Source organism: Chlamydotis macqueenii, chromosome 4 (genome assembly GCF_036417535.1).
Source record: "Chlamydotis macqueenii isolate bChlMac1 chromosome 4, bChlMac1.mat, whole genome shotgun sequence".
Taxonomy (NCBI): Eukaryota; Metazoa; Chordata; class Aves; order Otidiformes; family Otididae; genus Chlamydotis; species Chlamydotis macqueenii.
This window is the reverse complement of record NC_141559.1, coordinates 1,243,681-1,266,021: the sequence shown is the minus strand read 5'-3', so window position 1 is coordinate 1,266,021 and position 22,341 is coordinate 1,243,681. Positions and strand designations below refer to the sequence as shown.

The 22,341-nt window shown below is 39.7% G+C and overlaps 1 protein-coding gene across 2 annotated transcripts in view; it reads left to right on the top strand.

The window, feature by feature from the left end:
* The window catches only part of LOC104482331 (N-deacetylase and N-sulfotransferase 3), a 108,922-nt gene that overhangs the window by 48,040 nt on the left and 38,541 nt on the right, over nucleotides 1-22,341 (top strand). For both annotated transcript variants that reach the window (XM_086746379.1, XM_086746378.1), the window contains exon 2: nucleotides 5,038-6,163. In XM_086746379.1, coding sequence (XP_086602505.1) covers nucleotides 5,183-6,163 — 981 coding nt within the window. In that variant the 5' untranslated portion in view covers nucleotides 5,038-5,182. The remainder of the gene's footprint in view (nucleotides 1-5,037; nucleotides 6,164-22,341) is intronic.

Sequence of the window (22,341 nt, the reverse complement as noted above, 5' to 3'; positions counted from 1 at the left end):
CTGTCTCATGTAAGTATTGCCATTAGGGTTATTGTGCTGAAATGATTTATAGAAGCCAAGAATTTGGTCATTTGCACTTAGCAATGAAACAACAAAATAAAGCAAGCTGCAAATGGTAGGAACTCACCAGACTCCTTATGGCACAGTTGAGCTCTTTTGAGTTCATCATGGTATTTGTTCTCTCATCAGTACTACCTCGTTTTTACATAAACGAACAAAACAAAATTTACAAAACAAACCAACCCACAACTGAAGATCTCCTTTCTAATGCATCTGTTTCATGCTAGCTGTCTGAAGATACCTGTAATTGTGACTGCCTAGAGGTATTACCTAGAATTGTAAGTCTCCCGGTTAAGAAGGTGATACTTATTTTCTGTATCCGCAAGATTTTCCTGTGGACTAGTCTTGGGCTGCAGAAATCACTTCTACAGCAGATGATAGCTCTCTATAACTTCCTGAAGGGAGGTTGTAGTGAGCTAGGGGTCGGCCTTTTCTCTCATGTAGACAGTGATAGAACTAGAGGCAATGGTTTCAAGCTGCGCCAGGGGAGATTCAGGCTGGACATTAGGAAATATTACTTCTCGGACAGGGCAGTCAGGCACTGGAATGCACTGCCCAGGAAGGTGGTGGAGTCACCGACCATGGGGGTGTTCAAGAAACGTTTGGATGTTGTGTTGAGGGATATGATTTAGCTGAGAAGTATTGGTGATGGTTGGACTGGATGATCTTTTAGGTCTTTTCCAATCTTGATAATAATTCTGTGAAATTCTGTGAGAAAGATGTTGAGCTTTGCTGTATTCAGAATAAAATGCAAAGCTTACTTCCATGACTCAGCTTTCTCTTAGCAAGATCTTCTCCTCCATATTGAGTCCACAAGTTAAAACCAAAATTCTAAATATTCAAGATGGTAATTTTCACATTAAGGAGGCATTTTGATATCTTATACTTGGAACAACACAGGTAAAAGGTTCTGGTCTGAATGAGATAAAATACAAATTCTTCTAAAATAGTAAAGTTCTAGATAAAGAACAATGAGCTTTTATTGCTTCAGAGGGTGGAAAAATACCGTACAAATTATTTCATAGGTAAAATTTATTTCAACATCACCTTTGTGGAACCTGGGATTCATATAGTGTCTGACACCGGTTTTCGAGCGCTTTGAGATGTAGGTGGGGCCGTATCCTGCTTTGATTGAACTCTGTGTGACTCCATTGAAATTAGTGAGCTGACCCTGCTTGTGCCAGCCATGGGTCTTTTTCATGGTTTTTCACTGAAACAATACTAACAAGCTTGAACTCTTGTGAAGAGTTTCTAGACTCTTTTGATATTCTTTTTCTTTAAGGCTTTTTCTTATACCTGGATTTATTTTTTTTTCTATTGCAGTTCAAGCTATCATGACTTCTTCATTCTTTTGGAAAATATTTTATTCTTTTGTCATGAAAGTAAGACTCCATAAGTACTGTCCTGTTGCCAAATGCTGCTTCTAATGGCTTACCTGCTGTTGAGACCTTCTGAATTTCACCCTTTGTCTGGTTTTACTGTGGGAAGTGACAGCGGACAAGGACCATTTTCCCTGAAGCCACGGCAAAAGTAGTGAGAAAGGTCACTACAGTGGGTTTGATAGGTCCCACAGCGTGTTGTGGGTGATGCATCCCGAAGAGCTCTATAGCACTGTCAAGTTCGGTGCATGAGGACTTATTTTAGCATGGTGCTCTAAGATTCCAGTGGAATATCTAGCAACTATAGTTGCTGTTCCTCTAGAAAGGCAACTGTACCTTGGCAAGGCTTTGAAACTATTTTAGTATTATTAAATGCATGTTCTCTTCATGTTTTTTATTCTTTTTCTTTCTGTGTTCTTTTGAGCTGTTGCCATGCACAACAGTCCTTAAATAAGTGAAAATTACAAAAGCATTAAGCTGATTGAGGAGAGCATGAATTTAAAACTTGTGCCTTATCCTGTTCCGTTCCCCTTCCTTCCTGTCTTCAGTGGTGAGGCTGCCAAGCCTGGCTGTGTCCTGCTGGGTCTCAGAGAATTCCTCATTCCTCAGAGTCAAACCTCACATCTCTCCTTGCATTTCCATCCACTCCTTACAGCTGCGCTCTGCAGCTGCAGGAGGTACCTGCAATTAGGAGCTAAAGATAAAATAACAGAGGTTTTCCTGAAGAATATACAGGTTTCTGGACTGGTTCCAGATTTTCTGCTCTATGGAAAGGCATTAGGAGCTGCATCCTTGCTGTTTGAAGTGCTCTTGCCACTTAATTTAGCAGCCCTTGTGTTGTAACCCTTCTGTCGTTCTCATTCAAACAGCTCTGTCTAATCAGCTCTTTCTTGCCATCAGCTTAGGTCCCTTTTTTTTTCTTCTCTACACAGGTTCAGGTGACTGTCAGAAGCATAGGCTGGTAAAGAAATAAACTTCTAAATCATGCTACTGGGACGTTCCTCTCAGTAGAGCTTTGGTGGTTTCTGTCATAAGAATAGGGATGTTTGGGGGCCGCGTTAGAGGAGCTTAGGGCTAAAAGAAGCATTGTGCTTGTTGGTTGTGTGGTGGTTGACTTTGTGTCGTTCCAAGAAGCAATTCCTTGTAGTTTTGTCAGCAAGAGTTCTGTGGTTATTGAAGATAAGTAGGTGTATGGACAGCTTTTCTAGAGAATGCAGTATTAATTTTAGCCAATAAAATTAAGAGTTTCTTGGCATTCAGGCAACTGAATTGGAAATATGAGATGTGTGTGTAATGAAGAATCATCTGTCTGGAAACATCTCTCTGGTTTTACTCATTCAGGATGGAGCTAGTGTGACAAGGCTTGGACACCTCAATACTTAAATGTGTTCTCTGAGGTCTTCTAAAGGTGCTTTGAGGTTGTTATTGAGTCTTTAGGTGTTCTTTAACTTATTTTCAGATACATGCCTCAGGAAACTGGGATTATGTCACTTTTGTCTGATGCTGATTAGTGAGCCTGTATCCCTGGGTGAAAGGCAGGTCTCTTGTCTAAAAGCTGTGTGCAAGTCTTTGTGCAGCTTCAGGTAAGGCCAACTGTAAGTCCACCCAGAGCAGAAAGGGTTAATATACTGGTATCTGAGAGTAGAATACATGCAGAAAGCACGCTTATCTGGGGAGACGCAGGTTTAAAGGGAATCCTAATTATGAAAGAGACAGTTTGTGTGCTTGCTCTCGGTGCTTAATTTTGCTGTTTTGATAAATAGGATGCCTTGTAGTTTCTCTCTTTCCTCTTATCTCATTTGCCTCCTAATTTATTTTTACTTTGTGCTTATCATGTGCCTGGCATGACATATTGGTTTTGTTTAGTGAGGGGGAAGCTGCGGTGAGAAGCTTCTAGAAGTTTCCCCTTTGTCTGGTGGAGTTGGCCAGGCGTAGGGCAGACCCGCTGCTGGCCAGGGCCCAGCCAATTGGTGATGGAATGTTCCCTGATAAATGCTTCTGAGATAACGTATTTTAGAAGGGGAAAATTAAAAAAAAAAAAAAGATAAGAAAGTGTGAAGAAGCAGAAGCAGGGGTCAGAGAGGGGGAGGCGCGAGCCTTGTGGGCCTTGCGGCCCTCACCTTCTGGCCTCCCGCCGGGTGGCCAACTGGGCCTGGCCGAGAGAAGTGAAGAGAAGCTGAGAGGCATCTGCCTGAGCCTCCTTTTCCCCTCCCCTTTATTAATATGTACTTAATCTTTCATATACTTCAATTTCTTTTGGCTCAGAAGCTGACCGTATTTCTTCTATTACCATCTGCTCCCTGATTCTCAGTACTGAAGGTTGTCAGCCATTCTAAGAATCCAAATTTCTAACAAAAACCCACTAAACCTTATAAAGTACATAATGTGGGATAGAGCTTTAGTAGATATCATTTGTTATCATGATTTCTCAAGAACATTTTAACTCTCTCTGCCAATCTGTAAAGAAAAGTTCGTATTTGATATTGGTTATACTTCTGGGCATTCTTGGTATTCACTTTGTAAGCCCTACTTTACTTAAAAAAAAAAAGTGCCTGGAAGGATTAAGCACTCAGTCGGGAAATGACCACGTTAACATGCACATAACTTATCCTGGTCCCATTTACAAATGGGAATGGATGTGTACTATGTTTTGAAGTTACAGTAGCATGTTCTAGGTCTTAATAACCTTAGTAGTTTTCAAAATCTGCTGTTAACCTTCCTTTACAACTTAGGCTACTTAATTATTTTATGCTTGTCACATCATTCAGTTGTTCTACAAGAAACTTTTGACAGCAATTGTACTGTTGACTTGAAAAATGACTGCTTTCCTTAGGTACAAGGTAAAGCATAAGTATATCCTTAGGAGATCTACCTCTTAAGTTAGCTTTTGATTTATTACTCTCTTTTCTCAAATTTAAGAGGTGAATTATTTTATTCTGGTTTTGTTCAAAGAAATACAAAGTGTTTCCAGCAATTTGCAAATAGTACACAGTCTGGGAAAATGCTGTTTCTTTACTTGTAGTGTTGTAGGGAAAAGTTTGTTTAAAAAATACTCTTAGAATAGATGTAGTATAGAGTATATCAGTATGTATGTATACAGTAGAGTTAAAATGTGCATGTTTTGTTAAGAATTTCTTGGTTCTTCAAAAATTAACGTAAGGTAGAATTTGTTTGATCATGTAGACTGGTATTCCCCCAGCTTCTTGGGGGTGGAAGGAGGAAGGTTATAAATTTTCACTGATGTTTAGGTTGTCAGCAATTGCCTATTTGAAGTTAACTTTTATCTTTGGGTAAAAAACATTCAGAAAACCAGTACGTTCTTTGCTGCTGTATCTTGCTTTTCAGAGCCTCCTGTGCGTACCATCTTTTCCTCTGGGGTGAGGAGCCTGTGAGATCTAGTTATTCCAGCGCACATGGCCACTAGTGGGAGCAGGAGGAAATAACACTGCTAATGCAAAATTTCAGAAACTATCAAAGTTTTGAGCTATTTGTTTCTAAACCTCTGTTTGGCAGCGATTTCTTTGCTCGTTAGTTTGAGTGTGATGATAATTCACAAGTGCGATGCCTCACTTAAAGCTCTGATTTTCTTTTCTTCTAGACTACACCTTCTGTAAAGCCTTGTGGAAGATAGATTTATCTGCTGCAATGGTGACATAAATATTTCAGAGGACTGGAACAAGTTGTTGAGAATCTTGTTTGTTTTTAATGCTGCTGGCGAGAACAATTTAAGGCAAGTAAACAATATGAGTTTTATCATGAAACTTCACAGACATTTTCAAAGAACAATTATTTTGCTGGCCACTTTTTGTATGGTGAGCATAGTTATTTCTGCGTACTACTTGTATAATGGCTACAAACAGGAAAATGAACTTTCTGAAATCTCTTCAGAAGTGGAATGTGGTGATCTTCAACTGTTGCCATACAAGCTGATGGAGATGAAGACTGTGAAGCCTGTTGATCCCCTGAGGACAGATCTTGTAGTGCTGGTGTTTGTGGAAAGTCAGTACTCAACATTAGGCCAAGATATAATAACCATTTTAGAATCTAGCAGATTTCAATTTCACATTGAGATTGCACCCGGGAAAGGTGACCTCCCCGTGCTTATAGACAAAAATAAAGGCAAATATGCTCTCATAGTATATGAAAACATTCTAAAGTATGTGAATATGGACTCTTGGAACAGAGGCCTTCTAGATAAGTACTGTATAGAATACGGTGTAGGTGTTATTGGATTTCACAAAGGCAATGAGAACAGCTTGCAGAGCTTTCAGTTGAAGGGCTTTGCTTTCCATGTCCACAGCAATCTGGGTGTTAAGGACTGCTGCATTAACCCTCATTCCCCACTGCTCCATGTGACTAAATCTTCTAAGCTTGAGAAAGGTCCCTTGCTTGGAAATGACTGGGCGGTTTTCCAGATTAATCATACAGCTTATCAACCAGTGATATTTGCAAAAGTAAAGACACCAGAAAACCTTTCACCACCTGCTGCTAAAAGTGCTCTCTATGCCACGGTAATTCATGACCTGGGGCTCCACGATGGGATTCAACGAGTCCTTTTCGGCAATAACTTGAATTTTTGGCTCCACAAGCTGATTTTCATAGATGCCATCTCTTTCCTGTCCGGAAAGAAGCTCAGACTGTCCTTGGATAGGTACATTCTGGTTGACATAGATGACATCTTCGTTGGGAAGGAGGGAACGAGGATGAACACCAACGATGTACAGGTACAGTATGTGCACAAACTCATGGTCGTTACAGCAAAGTGCCATTTATTTTTTTAATCTTAAAGTGAATGGTTATTAATAGTTGGAACTTACGGAGGATGCGGATCACTAAGTACCAACACAAACTGTTTGGGCCTTGATAGAGAAACCGGTCTGTTTGGCTTTGAAGTAGTCGCTGATTCCAAGCGTAGCAGTTCCTTTGGCCTTCAGGCTGGAGGAGAGTCTATGCAGTGTTGCTTGTACCTGTACTAGGAAAGAATGTAAGATAAGACAACTCACTGGTTACTACTTGTTTTCTCTCAGGTGACACTCAAGCCCCTACTAAGCCGAGTTCTATCAGCTGGTTGCTGGGCAGCTCCGAATTCCATTCACCTTACCATAGAATAATCTCCCCAAAAGAAATTAAAGACAACTAATTGTTAAGTAACTGATAAAGAGAAGAGGGTAAAAGTGGTAGTGTTTTCACATGCACCACAAAGCGCACAATTCTAAACGTAATCGCACCATGTGTAACTCTCTAGTCTGATGATGGCTTCTGTCTAAGCACTTCAGTGGAGTTTGAAAACAGCGCAGGACTTCAGGGCTGGGCCCAGGAGCTATTCGTACGTGATGTGCATGTTGCTAGTCTTACAAGCAGGAGGTAAATGCAGTGAGCAAAGGTAAATGTCGACATAAATTTTGAAGAATAGACTGGATTATTAGCTGTTTGAAATAAGTTTCAGATGTCAGGACTTGGTTGCAGCATTTCACCTTTCTTATCTCTGTTTTATGGCTCTTGCTTGCAAGCAAGATGTGTGTTAATATTGGTCTTAAAGGCTTGTTCTGTCGCCAAATGACTTGACGATTTCCATTTTAACATTTTAAATTGTACGTTCCTGAAGGTCATTTTTCAGTCTGTTGTACTGTTCAAGTGAGGTGGCAGTTATGGATCAGTAGGAGTAACGGGATTTCTTGCTGTATTCCTCTCTTTCTTTTTGTGAAGAGTGTTGTTACAGAGCGGGTAGTTAGAGGTCACCTTGCACAACTGTACTTGGTCTGGCAGATAAAAATCTGTACGGTGCTGATTGTTGCCCTGTTTGTGCTAAAAATAAGGGCGAATGTTTTGTTGGAACTTTCGTAATGGAAAGAGGAGCTGGGGAAAGGAAAAGCAATGACAGCACTGTGTGCAGTTGATGGTCATTTTTCTTTCATTTTTCACTTGATTTTTGTTTTTTTCAGTGTTAATGTGTTTGTTAAGCTGCAGTAACCCTGCATATATTGCTTCCCTAAACAAAAGGCTTGAACTTGTAGTTACATTTTAATTTGTTTTAAAATTGCAGCACACGCTCTTTTCCAAAACATTCTCTGCACATGCAATTATAAATAAGATATGCCTCCTGGATAAGTAGATATTTTCTTTATGCAAACAAATTGCATGGGAGAGAGCTGGAATGAAGGTGAAACTTGATAAATGGAGTTTCTGTGTAGAATGTGATGGCAGCATTTGAGTTAGGTGGGTGAGCATGCTTTGAGAATCTCCTAAGTGCAAACTCAAATTGCAGGAAAGAAATAAGGTCTGACCCACATCACTGGCAAAACTCCTGGTCTTCTGCAGAAGCAGCAGTTTCTGGTAACAAAGTATGTAAAATAAAGCCTGAATAAATCTCTTGCCCTGTTGTGCAGTAGCAGTTTGAAACAGTGTGTTTTGTATCGATTCTCTTTGTGAGTGACACCTTAGGATTGTCATTTTAGGAGAAGTCAGGATGATTAATTGCCAGAATTACTTAGCAGAAAGAGGAGGCTATTGAGACAAATTTGATTAAAGCAGATACAAAAGGATAAACTGTATTATTGTGGGAGAATAATTTGCAGTATGTCAGAATGTTATCTTCCCAAAATAAAACTGTCAAATTAAATACAAATGATATGAAAGTGGAAATAACTTTTAAGTGGGATAATTTCATTTATCCAGAACTGTGTTCTGAAACAGTGGAATCAGAAAAAAAAAGAGTGTTCCCTTCTGATTCTTCATCTACTTAAAGTTAAAATGTTCCATTAAACATGTTGTTAGGGCTGTCAGATGCAATGCGTCTTCGTTACTATTCATATCAAAGGAGTTATCCTCTGTGGCATGATGACATGTGGAAGGAATGAAACAAAATCAATTTGAAGTGGTTGAAAATCCGTTATTTTAAAGTATATTTGCAGATAAATGACAACCTATTAAACAGGAGTGTTTTACTGAGTTCTGCTGCGTTGACTGTGACAGAATTGTGTGCTGTAAGTGTGAAAATAGGTTGCTAAATGTAGACTTTGTATAATTTCAGTACTCAAGATTAACTCATTTCTACTAAGCTTACATTTTTAATACTAGCAATATAGAATTGAGTGTAATGCTTTTTTGTGGTTTGGTTTTGTTTGACGTCTCCTATTTGATATTTTCTGGATATCCTCACATCTGGTCGGTGTGTGAGCCTTGCTGTGAGAGTAAGGTGAATGTTTCTACATGAGCTCTGTTAATGCAAAGTAACCTTGAAACACTTCAGAAAGCTCCCAACGTCCCGAGAACCTCTAGGATTGGCTCTAGAGTTCAGAAACTGGAGGGTTAGTGCAGAACTGGTAGCAGAAATAATCACTTAGCTAACTAAAGAAGGCAGCATTTGTCTTGGCTCTTCTGAGACAAAGGCTTCTCTCTGTTGAGTGCACAGAGAACCTTGATTTGCTTTAGGAGGACTGATTCATTAAGCCCCTGAAGTTCAGGCACAGGTTAGGTGAGCAAGTTGAAGGCTGCTCTTTCTTTGTAAGAGTTAAAACCATCGTAACAGCAGATAACCATTACCCTGCAGTCCTGCAGGTTACAGTGCTGTTGACGGAATTGCAGAATGGCGGAGGTTGGAGGGCACCTCTGGAGGTCATCTGCTCCAACTCCCCTGCTTGAGCTGGGCAATTCCAAGTGCGTTTTGGCTCTCTCCAAAAAGGCAGATCCTGATTGCGTGTAAGATCAGGTTTTCAAAGGAATTTCTTCTTCAGGTACGTAAATGAGGTTTGCAAAGTGGCCACAATGGTTAGTATTTGGATGTTAGGCTAAACTGCCCTCTTCTTTAAAGTTTGTGAATTGGAATTCAGCACTCATGAAAATTGCTATCGTAAGGTTAAGTGGTAATTTTTTATCATTATTATATGTTGACCTCAGAAGAGATCAAGTCAAAAGCAGACCCTCTAAAATGAGTGTCTTCTGCACCTCTAAAGACTGGGCAAAGTGTGGTGGCAATTCAGCTTGAGGATCTATAGTCTCAGGGACACAAGTGTAAAGAGCCCTTCTGAAAATCTCTTGACATAGTTTATCAGCATGAATCCTGTAAAACTAATAGATGGTTTGCTTTATTAAACAATAGATTGAGTTTATTCTGGTTTCACCACAACTTCTTAAATTAAAAAAAAAAAAAAGACCCAGAAAACGTGAAACTGTGTTTGACTAGCTTGTTCTTACAGATTTGCCTGCCACTGTGTAAAATCTGGACTGATAGAAGATAGTTCTTCAATGAAACATACTGAGTAGCTGTCACTGTGCATCAACAATAACCATCCATCTTCATATTTATTTACTTTCTCTTCCTCTGGTATAATAGAAATAATGGCAGAGAACACTTTCATAGTCTAATTGCCTCCCACTTTGAAAATAAGCTTGGTAATGTCATCTCAACGTTCATTTTTTCAGTCACTTTTTTTCTCTCCTAATATCTGTCAGGCAGGAGGGACCATTATGCTGTGACAGTCTTATATTTTATTTTCTGTGTGTCTTTTAGAAGACTAAGAGCCTGTGCAGTACAAATAATTAATTTAAATGGACATTCAGAGAAAAATCTATCTAGATATCCACAAAGTAAGTTTATCTTAATAGGCCATGATTGTCCTGGTTGACGGTCTACTAATTTAATAACTTTTTCTGTTACAGTTACTCTTCGTGAAAATTTTATTACTATAAAACAGTGGGATTTTTCCAAGGGAAAAGCAGCCGATAATAGAGGGGAAATTAAATATTACTTTTTTTTTTCCATTGGACAATTTGTTCAGTGCTAGTGGTCTAGGCAGTAAGTTGACCTACCTTTTCCTTCGTTTCTCCAATACATGCACTTTTGTATTTCCTTGAGAGTTGGTCAGGTTTTCAAAATGAAAAATGAGAACACTCTGAAATTATTAGCCGTGTGATCTCATCTTAACTTTCTTGTCCTTCGTGCGCTTTTCAAAACGGACATTTTTGAATTGAAGTCAGGATGGGGATCTCTTCAGCTTCTTCATGTGAGCCTAATCTTTTTCTACACTTGTAATTATTCTTTTGTAATTGCCAAGGAAAAAGCTTCGTATTAACCATATCCATTACTGGGAGAAGGATGTGTCTTTTTTTTCTCATTCTATTTTGTGAGCACTTAGGCAATGCATCTGTTAGTGTGTGTGTGTATTGAAATGGGCAATTCAAGCTTGAATCTGCAGTCTTTCAGCATGAAAGTCATTGAAGAACTGGACAACAAGAGCTGTCCTCTTTGTGTATCATCTATGCCAAACAGTGTTCTGATAATGGAGAGGATTTAGCCAGAAAGAATAAATTTGTAGCATTTTAGTCTCCATCACTTGCACAGTCTGTCATCTTGCCCAGATTTGCAGGTTTATAAGGTAGACACCTATATCAGAGCTAGTCCTCTAACTCTCCATAGAAGACAACATAGAAAAGTAGCTCGTCTTCAGGCAGGCACTGGTTAACTGAATTGCACCTTAAAAGTATATATTTGTTCCCATTTTTCATGAAATGCTTCTAGAGTGACTAAGATCAAATGCAGACATTTGTATTTGGTCAGATCAATCTTCTTCCATGTTCCAAAGCCAGTATCACACTTGTGTTATTTCCTTAATAATACAGTGGCTTATCTTTTCAATTACTCTTGCATAGGGATAATCTAAATATTCGCCTCAGAAGAGAGAGGCTTAGATATGTTTTGTGTTAAGGCAGAATGGCTAAAAGGTGCCAGAAAGCCTGAACTGTCAAACACGGGATGATTCCTGTCACAGGAGGAGGTCTAATTCTGTAAGTTAATTGCTTCTTTATCTATAGGATCATGTAGAAGGTTATCAGTAAAGAAATGATAGATGTGTCATCAAATGTATCAGTTGCAAAACCACCAGCGATACCCACGTCTATTTGGTTGCACTGAGATGTAAATCTTTCCTTTGGGGAGACTCAAAAAAATCTTTTTAATCACCTCTTTAGATGATGTAAGGAGTTCACTCTTAAGATCTTTTATTCTGCTGAACCATTTTGCATTCCCAGTCCGTTAGCCATAGTACCTTTATGCTGTTGTTCAATGTGCTCACTGTGTGTGTACATACATATATTCTTTCTAAATTTGACCTGAAGATCCTAAGGTATTTTATATTGACTTGGCTGAAATAAGAAGTAAAATGTACATTCTGTCCCTAAAAAGGTCAAAGAGAAGGAATGTTATTAACTGTGGTGTGTCTGTAGCTATCTGATGCCCTAGGAAGACCGATTAAACTTCTTGAGCGTATTGTTTCAGATTTAGTAGTGTGGAATATTACGCACTGTGAGGCAATAGAGAATTAGCTCTCAGAACTAAAATATAACTTTAAAACAAGTTATGAAAATTGTTTTATTTATTTTGTGGGCTGCTACCAGCATCTAGAATGCTTTACCGGTCAGTCATCTTAACATTTAACTTCTAAAAGCAATTTGGTTTATGTAGCAACTTCTGTGAACTTTAATTTGGTAAGATTGATACGACTGCTGCTCAATACAGCCCAGCTTTTGTTCTTAAAAGAAAAGTATCGTGATGTTTGAAACAGAAAGCTGGATAAAAGTCCTCGACCAGAGGAGGGTGGCTGTGGAGGGATGATGGGGACGCAGAAGAGCTGGCTCTGCCTTGGGTACCATGCGTCTGGGACTGCCAGGGCAATGCTGGGAATTCCATGCGTGCTTCCTCCTCCTCTTCTGCACCTGCATAGAGCTAGGTACAACCAAACCCCACGGAGCAGTCTTGGTGCCAAGATGAATTTTACAGCTTATCCACAGTGTATGAAGGCAAAAACCTTGCATGGTAACTCTTTGTCTAATGATAGCCTGGTTCCATGGCAAATGGAGAGGAGGCCACCTTTTTTGTGTGTTTGAATGTCCCTGGTCCGTGCTTTATGTTGCTACACGTACAGGTATTATACGTGGGAAGGACTGAGGTTCAGAAATGTTTGTGCACACAACGCTGCCAGCCTCCCCGGTGCTGTGGGATGAGCATGACCCTGCGCAGGAAATCTGTAAAGGGAGCGTGTCTGTCAAATCGCAGCGCCGTTTTTTTGAGTTGTGCCAAACGGTAACAGCGTTTACCTGTTCTTACTCATTGGCTCAACTGTCACTTTGTTCATCTGGTAATACTTCTTAGGCACAGCAGCTGTGAAAAGGATGCTGTGTATCTAAGCCATCTTGTTCTATCCTGAAAATGTGATGAAAGTGAACCCTGTTTGACCGGCGGATGTGCTTTCTCGCACAGAGTCGATTCCTGTTGGCAGTTTTAAGTGTGAGCAGTCTTAGAATTCCGGTGCCATGTCTGTTACGAGAAAACTAGAGTTCCATCTTTGTTCCTGTTAGTTCAGTGGGTTTTGTTAATTCTGCATCTGCTGAAATTTGTGACTTGTCTTGTTTGTTTTGTCAATGGTATTTTGGAGTTGGTTTTCTGAAAAATCAATTTTTAGAAAAATAAAGCAGTTACATGTGGTAGTCCTTAGCTCTGTTGAACATAGGAGAGTCATCAGGTCCTAGACTTAGAATTTTACAACTCGGTGCTGATGTGGCACAGCCTTTGAGGCGTTAGCAAAGCAGAGTTTTATTGTTAAGGAGGACAATGTTCTATGTATCTGTTTTCCTACCTGGTTTTGCACCTGGGCCTAAAATGTGCCAAGTATTTTCTATTCCAAGGAAGTCCTGTGGAAATTCTGCACGTTCACAGGCGTGCACAGTCTGCACTTCAGAAGTGTCTCGCATGGGAAGGTTGGGTCAGGAGAGCGGTACTGCCTCATACTCCCTCATTTGTATTTATTGACTGCTGAGAAACTTAACTGCTGAGTGCAGAGTCCTCTGAAGCATTAAGACAAAAGATATCGCAAAAGCACAAGGCAGATCATTAATCATAAAGTAGTTTATAGTGATTTTTTTTTTCCCCTTCTGCTTAGTTTTGCAATGCTGGAGTAACCAAATCTGGTCTTTTTGGTTGGTTGGTTTGTTTTTCTTTTTTCTCTTTCTTTTTTTTTTTTTAATTTAAAAGCTGTGAAACTCTACAGTTTCACGCAAACCTAAGTCTTGAAAGAGTGATTTTTTTTTTTTCTATTTTTTTTTTTTTTTCAAGTGTTGCTCCATCTCTTCTTGTTATGAGTTCAGTGGCAGGAAACTTAAAGAAGAGAAATCCATCTCAGGTGCAACTTTTTTATTGTCAAAAGAGGCTGCAGAAACTGCTTCTTGGTATGGTAAATCCCATGAGATCTTCGAGGGCGATAAGCATGATTTGCTTTAAGCTCTTCAACCCCAGCACTGGATTTGACTATTGGTTACACACTCCTTGGTCCCTGGTCTGTCTTCGTGGTAGAACCAAAGTAAGGAAACGGTGGCTTCTATGAATCCACTGTTGATTTCCCAAGTAAACAGATGTGCACTACGGATGCAGTCATCTACATCTTTCCAGAAAATTACAGTAATATTTTCATTTTTTAATTCCCCACATTTCTCTGTAGTGGTGAATTCTTTGCTGTCCTTATGGAACGCTCTTAACAATGGTGTCTGCCTGTTGTATTCAGATTCCTGTTCTCAATGGAGTTTTGTGCTGTAAGAGCTATTTTATTTCAAATGCTTACATCCACCCAGCGTGCCAGCCTTCAGTGATCACTTTTGGTTCCCAGCCATGTAGTTAGTAAGTTCTGCCTTCCTCTGCCTACTTAGAAACTTATACTTTACGAATGTACGTGAATATTTTCATGGATGAGATAAAAACACATGTGGTTCTGCACACTTTACTGTGAGTATTGTCAACATAACCTGAGCTCGGCTCTGTTTGGATTGATCCATCTGCCCATGAAAGTAAAATCTGCCATGTCAAAATTTATGAAGTAAGAGAAATGTGTGTTGAGACGTATTGAAACCTTAGTGTGCACTGCAAGATGTTCAAATCTGCTGGATAATTTGTCTCTGCTGAAAAAGCTTTTTCAGGGTTTCAGGATCAGTATTTGAAAAGCTGCCTGTTCACGGAGTAACAGGGTTCAGAGAGCAAAAGGAGGAGGTTGAGAGAAGGCACTTGCTGGGTGTGGATGTTACCGAGTTAATGCACCGGAGCTGAGACGGGGTTCTAGCTCTGTCTGCGGCGCTCCTGAGGCATAATTAAGAACAGTTATGTTCAGAATTTTGAAACTGCTTTCCAGCCTCCTGGCAGTGTGTCCCTCAGTTATCCTGTCAGTCCCCCTCTTTCTTCAGATTGCAAGTTCTCTTGGTCAGAGGCTCATTTTGTTCAGTGCTTTTTGTTCGAGAAGCACTTTGACAATACAAATAATGCAGCTAGAGCTTACTGCAGAGCTGTACAGATTCATCGCCGTACCAGTGGCTGCTGCAAGATTTATTCAGGGCTTTTTCAGCTGACAAGCTAGCCATCCAATTCCTGCTGCTAACAGAGCTGAATAAAATTTTCACACCCAATAAGTAGAAACACACTGCTGACAGATCTAGAAATCAGAGCAATTAACTGCAAAACGTGATACCAAAATTGGGTCTACCTCCTTCCCAGCCTTCAGTCACATTGAGAAGACAGAGTCTGGCAAAAAGAGAAAAATGAGAGTAGGAGTGGGACTCTGTTTCATTAGTTTCTTTTACAGTACAGCTGCATGGGAAGCGTCCTTTCTTCTTGCCTCCTCAGTCTGGAAGAAGTCTATGCAATGACATGCCTGATTCTTGGTGGTTATGCTTACAAAACAAAGTAAAAGAAAAGCAGTTAGTTGCCAGTCTATATCGTCTAATCCTTCATGGAATAACAATGCCCTATCTATTTCCAATTTCAATTTATTTTTCTGTGCAAACTTCAACACTTCTACGAGGTAGAAGTGGTACTCTTTATTGTAAAGTCATGTTTGACAGAGCATAAAAACCTTATGACCAATTTTTAAAAATATTTAATCTTCAGTGTTAGCACTCTTAAGATTAACCCAAGTGTCTCTGCTCCCATTGTGAAGTGAACTTGGACTAAAGATAACTCAGTGTTGCCTTTGGTAGAACTCTAATGGAACTGGAAAGGAGACTGAAAAAATATTTTGCATTTATATAAAAAGTGGTTCTTTTATGGTGCAAAACATGTCTGTTATCCCTTGTCCTTTCTCGCTGCCTTTGTTAAGGGTAATAGAGATGTTGAAAATGGTAATCCTGAAAATATCCTAAAAACAAGATGAATGCTGAAGTATACGTATGTTTGTAATGTAAGCTGGTCTGAAATTTAAGCTGACTTTGAAAAATACTATTTTACATCAGGAAAGTACTCATCTTACTGACTGAGGAAGTTTCTAAAATACTCCGCTCAGTTCTGCACCACCTAGTCAGAAATATCTAGAGAGTGCTTAGAGACATCAGAATAGTCTGGAAATGTCTGAGAAGAAAAAAAAAAAAAGCTAAAGAATTCGGTAAGTAATGACCAAAGCAGAAAGCAATAGGCTGCAGATGTCTGCAAGGTACAAACAGTGAGGATGGATAAAAATATTTAATGTAAGGCACAGAGGTATTTTAGTGCAGGCTGAATAGCCAGTAAAAGTGGCAGGATAGAGGCTAATGTCTGAAAGGAAGTGAAAGGATTATGTAAGTCTTTAAAAATTAGATTTGGCAGAAGAGTATGAAATATGCAATTGGAAGGAATATAATACTGGCAGGGAATTTGTACTAAGATGTTTTCTCAATCTTTTACAGTATAATCAAGTGCAGAGCTCAGTTTGGAGTCCTGTGTGTCAGTTGGAGCCTGCAAGTGTAGAATTTGGCTAGCTGGGATATTTATCTACATAGATGTAGTTTCTGTAATTCTTGTATTTTAGGAATGCAAACACTTGTGCAAAAACAGGAGAAGTGTGTATTGACACTTCTAACAAAATCATGTCCCCGTGTTTCTCTTATTAATGTCTCATGTTTCACTAAAGTCTTGGAGTGTTTTCTGCTGAATTATATCCCTTAGGCTAGGTACTGTGTAGGAGTCAATGAAACTGTCCAAATTTTTATTAACTTGAAGTAAGCTCTTACCATGTCTTTTCTGTGTTGACTACATAGAATCATAAAAAATATGGCTTGAGAAAAGAGTTTTATCTGTGATTTTATGCAAGCTTGTCTTGCTTGCTTTCTTTGTCATTTCTTTGACACTGATGCTGATGCAGCAGCAGAATTTCATTCAGCAACTTCATAATTACTCGTAAAGAGAAGGAAAAAAATAAATATTTGTGATGCTTAGCTAGTGAATAAGCTGAAAACTGAATTCCCAGCTGTTTCTGACATAGAGCTTTCAGGCAGAAGGATAAAATTAAAATCTTGGTCAAAGATTTTTTTTTTTTCTTTCAAAAAAGGTGGAGCATAGAGGAAAAAAAGAGCTTTCAGTATGCCTTGGCTCATCCCAAACACAGGGACAAAGGAAGGTAGATATTTTTAAATCAGGTACAGTATTAAGAGAAGCACAGGAATCTTTTTCAGTTCTGTTAGGGAAAAAAAAAAAACAAACCCACAAATTAAGAAACATTTGTGAACAGATTGTGTCAGTGTGTTGCCCAGCCCAAGGAGCAGTCAGTTTATTTAACATGCCAGGGATGTGATAACTCTTGTGCTTTGTAAACAGGGAGAGCAAGCAGCTCTATTGTGGTTTTAATAAAAATTAGAGGATTTGAGTCGTCTTCTATTTCCACTTTATTTCTTCTCTAACATGTAAAACTAAGCGTTAACACAAATATTGTGCTTGTGTAGAAGCTTTAGTCTTACTAGGGGGAAAAAAGTATAAACTAAGAAGCAAACCCCAAAGTGTTTCTCTTTGGTGCCAACATTTTAGAAATAGCTTGTAGTGTCCATTATTTCTTTAAAGCTACCTAAGCAGCAGCTTGTTATACCACGCTCTCTGAACTTGAGTTTTCCTGTGGGCAGCTAACAGATTTATATTGTAATTGTAGCCACTGCGACTCAGCGATCGCTTTCTAAATGCTGGGAAAATATTGTAAAAATGTAAATGCTTTGAATTTTGTATCTGCTCTGGAAGAGCAGATAAATACCACCCGCTTTTGAACTGAGATCATCTATAGAATGATGTAGACACAACTTTGAAATCTTGCTTATTTCAAATTCTGCTGGGTGGCAATGCAGGCTTTGGGGCTTGTGGGGACAGGTGAATCTTGATTTCTCCAGGCTCGGACATTGAGGTGCAGAGAGTACTCACATTGAAGAGAAAAAGAAGACTGGGGTTTTTTTGGAAGACCATATTCACAATTTATTGTTTTTTATGGAAACCATGGATGTAGAGGTAGACCTGCGATCTCAATTACATCTCTAAAAACGATGTTTTTGGACAGAGTGATGGAGCCACTGACAAACTTTGAAGGGTGGAGCAAGTGTAGTGACCCAGCCGCAGCTTCCTCTGCATTCACTTGAGGCCACCATGGTCTCTCCTGCTGAGAGGTTAGGCCTAGAAATTCTTCCAGGGTTGGACCTTCTAGATGTTTTCAGCGTTCAGTGGCTGTACAGAGCCACATGATGCTGAGAGCGAGGTAAGAGTGCCCTCAGCGGCAGAGCCAGGCGGTGTGCGATGGGTTTGGGAGGGTGGCTTTGCTGCAGCGGAAGCTCGTGGCCAGGCTGTGCAGCGGAGGGCTGTCTTGCTTGGAAAATAGCCCTTGTCCTCCAGCCAAACTCTGCTTGCAGTGGCTGTTGGCTGTAGCAAAAGCTAAAGCTGAAGTTGGTGTGTGAGGAAGCGTTAAATAAGAATCAAGCGTGCTGTTGATAATGAATGTGCTAGTAGGAGGTTGGATAATGACCTCTGTTCTTTCTGAGCTGGATGACTATAAAATATCTGCACCGTTAGACTGAATGGCGTGCTGTTGTTCTGACTTCTGTGGCAAAACGTTGTGCATCCTACCAAACAAGATGTGAAGCTGTGCAAGTGTGGGCTGTCTAATGAAGGGGTGCAGAGGTATAAATGCTTTGCATCTGAGGTTATTGCTTGAACCGAAGTTTTTGAGGCCTCACATTTACTGGTAGCTAAACAAGTGTCTACGTGAATCAGTGAACAACTCCGATAATTTACCTGCTGCTGATGGGATGCAACGGAGACAAGCCGGGGTAAGCAGGCACAGCAAAGTGGCCCAGAAGTGAACTGGAACAGGATCCGAACTACTCCGTCACCCTGAGAGATGGCCTGTCATGCTCGGAGCTGCGGCAGCTTTGGGCAGGGGGATGTGTGACTTTGCAGTACAGCAATTTCAATTGTCCTGGGGTTATTTTGACCCTTAATTAAGATAAATGTGGAGTTTTATTTCTGTTAACTGCAGAATAATGTGATAATCTGACTGTTTAGTAATAGTAACCTCTTTCATCAAAGTCTAGTCTAATTAAAAGCTAAAATGCAGAATTTCATATAGAATCCTGAAAACAGCATGCTAATTACTTTATTAAATAGTATTGGCACCAAGTATTTAAAACCTTCAATTTACCTTACCATAATTAGCTTTTCCTCGTTAGCAGCTATCTCAGCCTCCAAGAAGCGAGGAGCTGGTGAAGGAAGTTAGAAGTATTTTTTAAATCTCTTGGTTGTACAAATGATTTAGTTAGATGAAAGAGCCTAATTACTTGAAAATGTATAATTGGACCATCATCAAGATCATTATTGTACATGATATTAAAAAAACCTCCAAAGGAAGACCCGGTAACATTAAAACAGTGTGTTCTGATGAAAAAACTTTTGATTGAAATCATTTGAGACAACATTTTCCAAAGTGACTACTTATATTTTTAGTATCCTTTAGTGGGCCTCTAATTCAGATACCTAGTTACAGCATATGTGCACATAAAATAAAGTTGTCTTATATAGGACACCGAAAAACCGAGCTATCTTATTGACACTTTGAAGCTGGGTTACCCATTTAGTGGTGCTTATTGAATTTGCTGAAGAGAAGAATGCTGACTTCTTCAGATGGTGAGCGTGGGCCTTAATATTACAGGGAGTCAGGTGAGATACACTGGCAAATGGATCTGGCAAACAGTCCAAATTCACCAAAGCAATCAATGGGAGCTTTGCCTCTTCTGCGCATTTTGGAGTGAGGCTCCAAGGCATCCCTCTTTGATAACTGAAAAACACAGTGGCCGCAGGTAGAATCTAGCTGTCAGTAAACTGCAGTAATTAACTGAAACCAGGTACTTTGTTTCATCTCCAAGGACTTTTTGCACACATTTGCTGTTTAAAATTTTACCGCGTTACATGGCCCTTTGTAAATAGGCATCCTGCTGGCATGTGGTACTTTTGAACATCTTTTGAGGGGCTTGGAAGACTTGTCAAAATCCATGTTTTTAATTGAGAGAATAATTTATTTCTTGAAGCTACTGTATATTAATACACAGGTTTCCCCTTCATTTTAATTTTGTTGTACAAAGTAGCAGGAATAGTTGTCTTCATCTCACATGGAATCCGGTATTTTACAGATTTCAACATATGTATTGGCAGCAGTTTAGCTTTTCCATCCCTATTTCCTCAGTCTTTCTGTTTTTGCCAGATTGTGTCCTCATGGACACCTTGCTTTCACCAAGCTGGAGAGCAGTGTCCTTTCTCCACTTCCACAATTCAGGGTCTGTTTATGATCTCTGCCAGGTAAACACTTTGCAGAAAAAGCTGAATATTTTCTTTGGTTTTTTTCTCTTGCCCTTGCTGTAGTGTCAGCTTCGCTAAGGGGGTGCACAGTTAAAGAATGTTTAAGCATTATTCTCCTTGTGTCTGAAGGATACTCAAAATATTTTTTTTTCAGATACATCCAGTATACCCAAAGCAATTATTCTTTCTCCTGCATAGATTAAATGTTTATGGTAATGGGTGTCAAAATGCTAATCTTGGAAATCCAGAAAGAATAGATACTGAATTTTAATGATGTTCCAAAATACATAATTTATCATGAGGGAAACATTTTTCCTCAGAAGCAAAGTTGTCTAATAAAATAATGATTCCCAGCCACTTGGGACGGACCTTCACTGAGGCTGTCTTCTGTTTCTTCTTGCCGTGCTGCCTGCAAACGTCCCAAATCCTTGCCTGCTGCCTTCCTATGCCCGATGTCTGCCACAGCTCCTTGAACACCTGCCATCACGATCTTTTGGGCACCTACCACACTGCTCCTGCAACATTGCTGCTCCCTCCCTCCTATCTCTCCCTTCCCTAGGCAGTGTGTCTCCCTCCCCTGCCTTTCCTGGCATCAACCCCAGCAGTGCCAGGATAAACCTGGGACTGATCATCAAGCAGAGCTCGTTAGCCTGGCCTCTCTTCTGTGCCGCACCGTGCCATGTGTTGTCTCTCGTGCTGGATGCTTCGCTACTGCTCCGAAGCTTAAGGACTGGTATATAAAACGTGATAAAGTAAAGCTCAAAATATACCTGGGAGATTTCAAATACTGCGCAGGCAACTCTAGAGCATGGATGTGCTCAGGAAAGACAGAATGATGTCACAAAAAGTGCAAAGGAAAAGGACACCGCATCAGTTACAGCTCATTAAACCCCCATTTTAAGAACTCCACTCAGAAGTTACAATAGCTTTAGTTCTGTTTCTTCCCTCTCTTGCAGGGATTAAACTGGAGAGGAAATAATTGTACAGAAAATTAAAGCTACTTCTGCATAAGAGCTCCCATAAAGGGGTTTCATGTGTTTAACCCGTGTGCTTTCACATTACACTTTCTATTAATCTGTTTTCCCTTTTCAGAAGGTCCTTGCCTTCATTAAAGGGCCACTACAGCATTAGAACTTTTCCTCAAAAGCAAAGTAATTCCTAATTTAATGACCCTTTTGATAGTATTGTTGGAAATAATAAAGCAAGTGTTGAGAGATGAGATCTGCTTCCTAATAAAAGGGGGAGAAGAGGGGCTTTTTTGCGAAATTATGAAGCTGACATTTCTTGCTTTTGTTACTGACACAAAAACATGCACTGATTTGAAGCTTAAGATATTAACACTGCAGTGTTGTGAGGCCATGTCTGTCTGATTGCCAATTTAATTAAAGTCCATGTGATTAAAAGGAAAATTAACAGTATTTTGAACTATTTCGCTTTTCAAGTGGCTAAGTGTTTTAGCAGCTTTTGAGTAGCAAAATAGCTGTAAATATGTTGGTATGACTCCCGAAACAAGTCGTAGTTCCTTTTTGGTGATGCAGAGTTCAACAGAGCATTCTTGATTTATTTGTTTGATCAGCCAAGATGTTTGAGTCTGAATATTTTGGTTGATGCTGAAGAGATAACTTCTGTCTGTTTACTGAAGACAAGTTGACGCTTGTGACTTCTCTGTGACAGACTATAAAGTGAAATCGCGCAAAGAGACATTTGAGAACAGGAGGCAGGAAGGTTTCCTGGCTATGGAAATGGGAAGCAAGCTTGGTGATATGAGTTTTATCCTTGGCTTTGCTGCTGGTTTATTTGAGCAAGAGCTTTTGACAGCCCATGTCATCTGTCTGTGCCTCTGTCCTGTCTGTAAGATGAGAAAAAACAAACAAACCTGTTTCATTTGTAAACAAAGTTGATATTTCTGAATGAAAAGTGATAAAAAGAGCTAAACATTATGGTTGTCAAGAAAGGAGGAGGCCATCTCTACAAAGGCAGGAATTTTCATACATTTCCATTTCATGAATATTTAAATTACAGAACAATTCTCTTGGTTCCTTCTGTTCCATTTGTGTTCTTAAGAGTCCATTTTCTGCGAAATTCTCAGTCAGTTGAGATCCTGTTGGCAATTACAGCAGCTTACGTTTGCTGAGATGTTTCATCAGAAATGAAATAGAAGTAACTGAAATGGATGATGCTGATTAATCGTCTGAGAATCTGGCTTTATGACATACATGATTTCTTCTGTTCCTTTTGTTACGCTGCGAACTTGTCAGATGCAGGGATTGAAAGAACTCTGTTGTTTTGGTGTCAGAA